The 10605-nt window shown below is 37.6% G+C and overlaps 1 protein-coding gene across 1 annotated transcript; it reads left to right on the top strand.

Moving 5' to 3' along the window:
- The first annotated feature begins 740 nt into the window (after positions 1-740).
- On the top strand, positions 741-9473 carry TAF9B (TATA-box binding protein associated factor 9b). The gene is made up of 7 exons (XM_027053731.2): positions 741-1156; positions 1793-1874; positions 2414-2550; positions 2625-2759; positions 3588-3663; positions 6376-6486; positions 7368-9473. The coding sequence occupies exons 1-7, from the start codon at positions 1106-1108 to the stop codon at positions 7529-7531; spliced, it is 756 nt and encodes a 251-aa protein (XP_026909532.1). The 5' UTR covers positions 741-1105; the 3' UTR covers positions 7532-9473.
- Positions 9474-10605: the final 1132 nt, after the last annotated feature.

Here is a 10605-nt window from a genome sequence, read left to right as displayed (position 1 = left end):
TGTGTGAAGAAGGTGGGGTAGCCCTATTTTCAGGACCTTTTTCTGTAGTCTTGGTGAGTACAGCTGTTGGTTTGGACTGTTAGCGTGGTTAGCACTGGATGAGGATGTGGAAACACAGACATGGTCCGACTTTGGGAAGTGGCCCTGATAAGACTTGTTATAGATTGTGGATTGTGAGGAGGGTGCGTAACATAGCTGACTGCTGTTACTGGCCTCGGTAGCTCAGAGTGCCTTTTCGTGGGATAAAGAACACGGTGGTGGATTGTAGACAATAGGAAAGAGTTCTCTCAGGGACACTTTAAGCCAGAGATGGTTAACTGATGCATGGTTTTTTTTTGAAAGTCAGGTTATTCTGTGGAGACTGGAGAGGGGAGAAAACTACTCAAGGACAAGGGACAACGCTGGAGAGGCTCAGCAGGGTGGGGAATCTTGCAGGCCCACAAAGGCTTTAGCTTTTCATCAGTATGAAATGGGTGAGGATGACAAGGCGTTGAGCTTGACGAGAGTTGGCCAAAGGCCTGCTGTTGCCAGATTTAACAAATGAAAATACAGAACGCCGAGCTAAATTTAAATGTGAGATCAACCACAAATAATTTTTTACATAAATATAGCCTATGTAGTGTTTGGGATATACTTTGGCTGAAAACGTATTTGTTGTTGATCTGAAATTTTAATTGGGTGTTATTTACACAGGCAACCCTACCACAAGGGCACGTGGAGGCAGGGCCTGTGCAGGCATTACAGGGAGATGGAAGGGCCAGAGTGGCAGCAGGGAAAGTGTGAAGAAGGGTCCCAGCAAAGACAAGGGTTACCCGTTTGGTACATTTTACCGGAGAACAGCTCTAGAAAGACGAGCTTCTTGGTTCTTCTAAGCGTTGGCCGAGGGTTCCCCGGGGAAGGCTTACTCGTCTCTGCCAATCCTCCGCGGCCTGCCGGCTCCGCTAGCCCAGCTGCCCTCAGCCTCCACCGCCTGGAGTAGCAGTAGAAAAGCCGCAGCCTGCTGGGCCGGAGTTGTAACCCCGCCTTCCGCACCCCGCAGGGGTGGAGTCTGAGCGAGGAGCCTGCGATCAGCCCTCTCTCCTCGGATGACAGGCGGCAGGATAACATGGAGTCGAGCAAGATGGCGCCTCCCAAGAACGCTCCGAGAGATGCCTTGGTAAGTGCAAAGGATGAGAGGCGGGGCATGAAGCTCCGCGCGGCCAGCGTCTAGGGAGGCAGGCCCCGGCGGAGGGCCTGAGGCTGGGCTCGCGTGCGGCTTCAGCCCAGCCGGGGCGGCCAGGAGTGGGATAAGGGGCTGCCCGTCTGGACCTTGGGGCGCTTCTCCCGCAACCCCCGCGGCCCCGCTAGAGGGAGGCTTGCGGCCCGCCGAAGTGCGCAGTCCAACCACCCGGCTTTGTCTACTGGGCCTTGGGCCCCAGACTCTTTGTGGTCTCGCCAGGTTGGCCAGCCGGGATTCTCGCGTCCAGCGTTCTTCCCCCATCGTCACAGAAGAAAATGACAACCAGCTGTAGCCACCCCTGCCTTTCCCGGGGTGAAAGGCAACCCGGGCCTTTTTCTTCTCTTTGCCCCAGCCCCCACCCCCGCCAAAAAAAAAAAAAAGTTTTCAGCAGAGGTTACAACGGGTTTGGGCGTGATTCTGATACACACTTGAGAAGAAAAGGATAGGAGTACAAGTTTGGAGCCCAGAGAAAGGGGGACCTTGTATCTATCATAAATACAAATACTACCTTCGGCCCAGTCTTGATTTCTAGTGCCTACATCATACATCTGACGTTTTTATTCGAATCTACAGGTGATGGCACAAATCCTGAAGGATATGGGAATTACGGAGTATGAACCAAGGGTTATAAATCAAATGTTGGAATTTGCTTTCCGTAAGTTAACAAAACACCAAAAATTTGCCTAACTTGTGAATCTGAAAAGATTGTTTTATTGTAAGAACATTTTCAACTAAATTGCTTTAACAGTTAATAAATATCATAGAACTTGGCTAAAGCAGAAAAAAGGAGCTCAAGCTAGGGGACAGTAGTATTTATACTGTGATATCTATTTAAAATTGATCATATAGAGGGGAGCCTGGGTAATTCAGTCATTAAGCTTCTGACTCTTGATCTTAGTTCAGGTCATGATCTCCCTCCTGGTTTGAGAGATTGAGCCCCTTGTTGGACTCTGCTGTGACAGCACAGAGTCTGCTTGGGATTATCTGTCTCCCTCTCTCTGCCCTCCCCTGCTCACCTCGCTGTCTCTCTCAAATAAGCTTAATAAAAAAATTTTTAGTTGATCATGTAGATCAATTAGATATTAGAACCAAAATTCATAAATTTTCTACTGGTAGAACCTTCCATTAAGAAAAATGGCCATAAATATTAGGCTGTTTTCATAGGTTTAAGAAAATAATGTTTTGTTCTTAAAGGATATGTGACTACAATTCTGGATGATGCGAAAATTTATTCAAGCCATGCTAAGAAACCTAATGTTGATGCAGATGATGTGAGACTGGCAATCCAGTGTCGGGCTGATCAGTCTTTTACTTCTCCTCCTCCAAGAGATGTGAGCAAAGTTATTTGAAGTTCATTTTACTTAAAAATTTTTAAATTGTAGTTCTAATAAGGATTTTTTTTTAGTTTTTACTGGATATTGCAAGGCAGAAAAATCAAACCCCTTTACCACTGATTAAGCCATATGCAGGACCCAGACTGCCACCCGACAGATACTGCTTAACAGCTCCAAACTATAGGCTGAAGTCCTTAATTAAAAAGGTAAGAATTTTTAGTCAAATTAGTTTTTTAAAAAGATGAGATGTGTTAGGGCAATTTGTAAAAAGCACATTCCTATAGATAGATTAGTAGAATAAAGACTAAGATAATTTACTAGGATTTTTAAAATTTATAGCGTTGAAAATACCATGTCTGCAATTAACTACTACATTAAAATACAAAATTTTTAGAGCTAAAAAGAACTTTAATGTTCATCTAACCCAACACTTAATTTTCACAACAGGAAACTGAGCCTCAATCCATCTGTGGAGTTAGTAGCAAAGCTGGGACTTATTCCCAGGTCTCATGCCTCCAAATATTTCCACTGTTTATCAGTTTTTTGTGACACCTGATAACAGAGTAAATGATATACCATAAGGAATTGGACTTATTTTCTGAAATATGACCTAAGGCTCTCCCACCACTGAGAAGGTTCTCCCCACATTCAGCTAGCTGCCTTTGTTGTCTGAAATTCTGCTGGAAGAGAGTTTCTTTCTTTTTAGGTTAAGGTATTGACTAGTTAAGATTAAAAGTCATAAGGATGTTAGTTGTTATCCCCCAAATAAGACTCTACCTTAAACACTATATAGAATTTTCTATGTGTATGTTCATATCCATGTCCATATGCATATGCATTATATTTATATTATATATATGTTTGTGAAGACTAGTTTCAATGTTGGATTTAGAACACTGATGAAACAAAAACGACATTCTTGCCATAGGTTTATCCATTAATAAGTCACATCAGCAATCCTAATTTCATTCTTGGTAAGTTTAGGGGTCAGATCTAAACAACATTAAAATTAACTTGTTTTTGAAATCCCCTAGGGACCTAACCAAGGAAGACTAGTTCCACGGTTAAGTGTTGGTGCTGTTAGTAGCAGACCTTCCACTCCTACTATAGGTAAGTGAGAGAGGGAAATGGTTTTTCTGACTGGTAAAGAAGTTCCTTGGCACTTAATTTTAAATTATAATCCAAGTCAAAAGCTGAGTCAGAAATTCCCAAATGTGTATTGCCATTGATACATTTACTTATCCTCTAGTAAAACTATAAACATATATCTTATCAGATTTCAAAATGAGAAAGCCACAAGGAATATCTGATCCCAAATGAGTATAGAATTGGACATTACCCAGCGTTGTTGGAATAAACTGGGATACCAAAAACAGTTTAAGCTGTGTTCTCTGCCTTCTATACAAATCAAGTTGCCAAACACAACTCATGGCAGTAGCCTACTTATTTTCAGAAATTAAAGAACTTTCAGAGTAAACTGGCAAGAGAATGCAACCCAAACAATTTTAAAGTGTACAAAAAGCATATCAAAGAAAAACTCAATTGTTTTTAATACTAATCTTTTCAGAAGTAGTACTGATTGTCCTGTGTTGTCCATTCAAGGTGTCTCCTGTGTCGTGACAGGTCCCCATCATTCTTTGAGCCTTTATTGCTTTTTGGCACAAGATGATCTAAGCTCATCTTATATTTTCCCTTACTCTAGTTCTACAACCAGCCATTTCTCCAGAGCCCTAGTTCCTTTTGGTGGAGAATGGTATTTAGAAACCGTTAGGTTTCTTTTTAATGTTGTTGCTTAGGTAATAAGGGAAACATAAATAGATTTAGAGTTCCTGATTTTTTTTTTGGTCCTACATTCCTGCTGGATTTCTTTCATAATCAAAGTATTTTCAGAAATAATCCTCTTTGACCAGTACTGATTTCTTGGCTCTTATGTTTTATAACTTGAGTCCTATAGATGTCATATAGCTCTAATGTAAGCAGCATTTGATTTATGCAGTGTGTAGACAATCTCTTCATATTCTCATTTAAACATTTTAAAATCAACCGGGTATAGTATTAGTTGTACACTTCCAGTTACCTGCATGTGACCTTTGTGGGCAGAAATTCGCATATATAATTTGTGTAACTTTTAGGTCATATACTGTGTATCTGTGGATTCATATTACTTTAGTGAATACCAATTTTTTAAAAACTCTGGGCTGTGGTAATCCACTGCACGTGTTGGCAAGTTAACCAATTTTAGTTATCAGTTGTGATTTTTAGACACTTATTATACATGTTTTAGAGATTTTTAAAATCTAAAATGAGGGAACTGCTAAAATCTAGTATTAAAATACAAGTTTTGAACTTTGAAAACATGGAATTCTATAAAGTATCCAAGATCTAAGCATCTACTCTGTTCAATTTTAAAACCTAAACTCCATACTTCCTTAAATGTTAAATCGTTATGGTAATGGCCAAGAAAACATCTACCTATTGTGAATTTCTTGACAAAATAAAACACATACTGTTTCATTAAGCTTCACCAAATTCTTTGAACTGATCCTTAATACAACAGAAAACTTGCCTAGGAATGAAGATACCTTAGAGTAAGGCCTCACCTTCTCAGTTTGGGAGAGAAAGCATTAGAGCCAGATTCCTGAGTACCTTTGAACTCTCTTCCCCTATTTAGGCTTTCTTCCCCTATTTAGGCTTTCTTCCCCCATTTAGGCTTTCTTCTCCTTTGTTTCTGGAGAGGGTAGTTGTAGTTTTTTCAGCAACTCTTCCCTGGGCAGACTGCTGGTTCCAGGAGAAAGGGATGTATGGAAAACCTGCATCCCCAAAGGAAAAACTAGGAACACACATGTTTCCATAAATGTATTTTTTAAGAGAGCTATGATGTCAGTATACATCTTTGAGTCTTGCAAAATTTATTCATTAAACAAAAATTGTTGAGTGCCTATTAGGAGTAAGGCACAAAGACCATATGTTCTTAAGGATAAAAAGTGTTAGCCAAGCTTGTAATTTAGTGAACAGGAGAAGATACTAATAAAGGTTCCTATGACAAGGCAATTTCAGAGTCAGGCATTGACTTCTGAGCAAATCAAGGAAATTTTATAAAATAGGGTGGTATTTGAGTTGTACCTTGGAATAACTGGTAGAGGTGAGGGGGGTTTGGACTAGGTTATCTCCACAATCCCTTTCTGTTTAAAAAAAGTACTTGGATACAGAATAGGAATATGACTTTTGTACCCACCTGGGGACCCTAAGAGGTGTATTTGATAGGCTTTTGTTAGATGCATGTTGATTTACCTTCATAGGCATAGTAGATATCTTCTAATTCTCAGTAAGTGACAGATTAAAAGTGCCACCTAAGGTAATTAATAGAAAACTTGGGTCTTTATTCTGCTGGTTTATTTGGACACTCAGTTTCACAACCTCACGTAGCTAAAATTCAGTGCCAGGTGGTTTAAAGAGCTATACATGGATTATTTTAACTTTCACAAGAATCTTATGTGATAGTTAACTCCATTTGACAGGTGAGAAAACTAAAGTATTAAAAGATTAAATAACTTGCCCAAGGACACTCATCTAGTAGGTGATAAAGCCTGAATTCAAACTCAAGTAGGTAGGCTCCAGAGCCTACATTCTTTACTACTATACTGTCCTGAACTTTTAGCATTTAAACCGTTGAGTTTGTACTTTGCTTATTTCTGATTTTTTTCTCACCATTCATTAGTTCCTTGTGCTTTGAAGGTAGTTTCTTATAAGCTAAGGAGTGCAGAATATGAACCTGTGTAATGAAGTCACCTAACTAACATGGTCTGTTAATTACAACTACAGCAACCCCACAAACAGCTTCTGTCCCAAGTAAAGTTGCACCTCCAGTGTCAGTGACAAGCCAAAGATTTACAGTGCAGATTCCACCTTCTCAGTCCACACCTGTCAAACCAGGTAACATGATGGGGAGGGTGGCATTGAAAGTGGTTCTTTTATTTTTTCTGAATCTTAAAATTTGTGAATAATTTGTGATTATAGAATAATTTGTATTCTTATAGCAAGAGTTAAGTTGTTTTAATATACCAGGAAGGTGGCAGTAATGCTGCAAATTAGTGTTCTTCAGAAGGGTCTATGACCCCACTAAAATTGTATGAAATTTTACAAATATGTAATGTTTTGGAAATGGAGAGTATTCAGCATGATCATCAGATTCTCAAAGAACACAACTAAAATAAGTTAGGGTCCACAAATCTAAGGCATCTTCAGGGAAAAGCACTTAGGGTTAAAGCTCAAAAAAATAATATAACTTAGTGTACAACAAATAAAAATTGTACTTTTACTCACTTTATGGAAGGATACATATAAAGTTGGAATAATATATAAGTAGAATTCTGTTATAGCCTAATTTATTACTGAATATATTTCAATTGAACATCTTCTGAAACCTAAATGTACATAGTGAACTACTTATATAAAATACTGGCTTATAATGGGAATGTGATTCCTGACCTTGAACATGTGCCTTTAATATGTTCCATGATGAATCCAGCACACTGCTTCCCATGGCTAAGTATTAACTAAAATTTTAGGTAGTTAAGTTTAAAAAAAAAAAGAACTTTAATGTTGTACTAGATACTAGTTTAAATACTGTAAAGTATTAAAAAATTTTATTCAACTCCTAATGCAGTATAAATACCCTAGTTTCTTCTATGATGTAGTTGCTATTCATGCTATTAAAATTGTTGTTAGAATTATAATTTAGATTTGTTGAATACTTTTTACCATGTTTCTGATTTGGGGTAATTCAGTTTGAAGGTATTTTCTCCTGTTTATAGTTCCTGCAACGACTGCAGTTCAAAATGTTCTGATTAATCCTTCAATAATTGGGCCCAAAAATATTCTTATTACCACCAACATGGTTTCATCACAGAACACGGCCAACGAATCAAACCCATTGAAGAGAAAACATGAAGAAGATGATGACAATGATACTATGTAAGGAATACAATCAAGATGTATTTCAAACGTGTAGTTGGTTTGGAGCCCAGTATACTGAACTAGAATATTCTTTATCTTCTCAAGTTTTATCTTAGAAAACTTAAATGTAGCTGCAGTATTTTTCACATTGGCTTAAACTGTTAGATGTCTTAAGCATACCAGTGTTTTTTCATTAGGCTCCAAGTAAAAAAGTATTTGTTTCTTAATACATTAATTCATTAATGTTAAATTCTATCATGACAGTTTTTTATTTGGAAGCAGTTTTCTGCCATGTTTCACTGACAGCAGCACTTAAGTTTCAATTGCTACAGCCTGATCAGTAGACTAATCTTTAACAGCATCATTTCTATCTACATTTAAATACTACTTTCTTTTCAAGGTAAAATAGTCACAACTTTGGTTTTCACCAACTTTTTTTAACCAAATCTCTAAATTTAGGAAGCATTTTTTTGGAAAAGATGGATTTAAAGGGATTCTAAATCCATTTTAAGTGTATTTGTTTCTTGTTGTTCTCTAACCTCCCACCTCAACCCCGTTTCTAGATCCCATTCATTTTCTGTACTGCCTCTTCCCCATAGGGTTAAGTTTCTCCCAGTGCTCTTAGAAGGCCAAAACTGGAATTTTAAAAGTGTAGTTCCTGATAATACAGTTCAGTGTCATTTTCCTATTTTTAAGACCTGCTTTTACATGCCTGATATTCTGTGGTTCACTTTAACCCGAAGGTTTGCCTTGCTGTTTTACTCTCCATACCAGAATGGTTGAGTTTTACACCTTTCCTTTTATGCTCCTTGAGCTTTATTCTGCTTTTAACAGGTAGTTTTGGGGTCAGCCACAATTTCGATCTTATATTCCAAGTTGATAACTCCACCATATTTCACATTTCTAAATTTAACATAGAAGATGCTGTAGCTTTAAAATCTGCGTTGAGAAGTATATTTACACTGGACTTAGGCAAAAACCACTGAAGAGGAAGTTTTCTTCCTTTTTATCACATAAAAATATGTGATAAATTTTTTATCACATAAAAATATATGCTATAATTACTACTGCTTGAACCCTTCTATTGGTATAATTCATTTTTCTAGCTTGTTGCTGAGGTTATCATATATGAGATGGGATCAAACCTGAAAATTCTCTAATGGTTTTCCTTCCTCTAGAAGGCCAACAATAAAAGCAAATCAGTGTAATGTGACTGGCACTTAGGTGTACCAGTAGGTTTCCCAGTAATGTTGTAATGTTGCTGAACACTTTTCTCTTATTTTCCATTTATACACATTTAAACCTCTTAGTGGGAAAGATTGCAAAGCTTTCAAAAATATTAAATAGGTTTGTTGTTTTTAAGTTTGACATATTCAACATTGGAATACTTTTGCAGAATTTTCTAAAATAAATTTTCATATCATATCATAATTTAGAACTTGTAGCCAAGGATCCTCAAAACTTCAAACACAAGAAAGTTTCATGTTAGGATGGTGCTCTAGATAAATTGAAGAGAAATATTCCAGTAACTGAGAAGACATGTCTCATCACAGTCTGCGTGTTTTTGGATATTAGGAAAAAGGTGATATCAAATTTATAAAAACAGATCTGATCAACATCATAGGAGAGAAATGTTCATTATATAGCATAGGATATCATTACTTGAATGTTCTCAGGGAGGCAGCATGTCAGAAGGCCTAGGGTCTAGTCCTGGCTCCATCATTTACCAACTATATGACCTTACTTCACCTCTGAGCCTAGTTCTCTAGGCTAGTATACTGAACTAGAATAATAGGAATTATTATTCCTGTAGTAGAAGAACACCGACCCTGCCTACCTCACAGGGATGTTGTGAGGGTTTAATTGGTGTATGTGAAAGTTCTTTGAAAATTGTAAAATGGTTTATAACTCTAAGGAATTGTTCATGTATTTGTTCCAAGATTATTAATAAAAACTGAACTTAACCATTTCTTTCATTTTTGATTTAAGGGATTCAAGGAAGATGAACAAGACCCAGTAATTCTGAGGTCCAAGAAGCAATTAAGATTTAATGGGTGACTTAATTATAAATCAGGGAATTGCTTGCTTTTATTTGGAATCAGCATGTGACTCATCGTGAAGCAAAACAAAAATGAATATGGGCTTAAGTCTGTTAAAAACATATCATGCTGTTGAGACTGCAGTTGGAGTGTTCATTCACTTGCTAGGTCAGCCAGGGGATGCACTGCTCTTTCAAATGCAGACTGCTTTATCTTGCAGATCTCCCTTCCCTGTAATTGCATCCACCCAATATAGCTTCTAAAATGACTTAAGGCAGCTCTTGTCCTCCAGCTTCTAGGTGGAATTTTTTAAGAGTTACTGAAGGTAAATGTGGTGAGGACATTGTTGTCCCAAGTTCTTCCTTTTACAAGTGGGAAACAAGTGTTTTTGATCTGAGTATGAATATAGGAGTACAGCCAGTATGTAGGGAAAATAGAAAACATAATGCACACTGGTCCCAAGAAGTCCAGAGTGAAAGTACTCAAGAGTTAGAAAAGACAACACTAATCAGAACAGCACATTCAAAACAGTGTGTATAGTAGGCTACCATATATATTTTAATTTATATGTATATACATACATAGGACATGCTTTTTATATACATTAAGTAGCTCTAGAATGAATGAAACCAGTCTGATGGTAGCTGTTTCTAAAGAGGGTAACTGGTAGTTGGGGGACTGAGGTAGGAAGGTATCTTCTCATTGTATACCCCTTTTTGACTTTTGTATCATGTGCTAGAGGGAAGTTTTGGACATAAAGAAAACAAGGAAAGTAGGAAACACAGAGTTTAAGAGACTGAATTGGTTGATGACACAAAGATCATAATCTCTATACAGGCATATACATCTATCATATGGAGGTTAAAACTGAATTTGTGACACATGCTAAAACTTTACAATATTTTATCAATAATTCATAATTCTGTATTAAACCAGGAAGCACATCCTTGTACTACTATTCTAGTTTATGTGCTCACAAGTTGTTTGTTACATATTACCTTTCTCAACTAGGTGGTGAATTTCTTCAAGACATAAATGCTATCTTATATTCCCTCCA

The sequence above is a fragment of the Acinonyx jubatus genome, chromosome X, assembly GCF_027475565.1.
Source record: "Acinonyx jubatus isolate Ajub_Pintada_27869175 chromosome X, VMU_Ajub_asm_v1.0, whole genome shotgun sequence".
NCBI lineage: Eukaryota > Metazoa > Chordata > Mammalia > Carnivora > Felidae > Acinonyx > Acinonyx jubatus.
The sequence above is the reverse complement of the archived record's forward strand: the minus strand, read 5'-3'. Positions and strand labels throughout refer to the sequence as shown.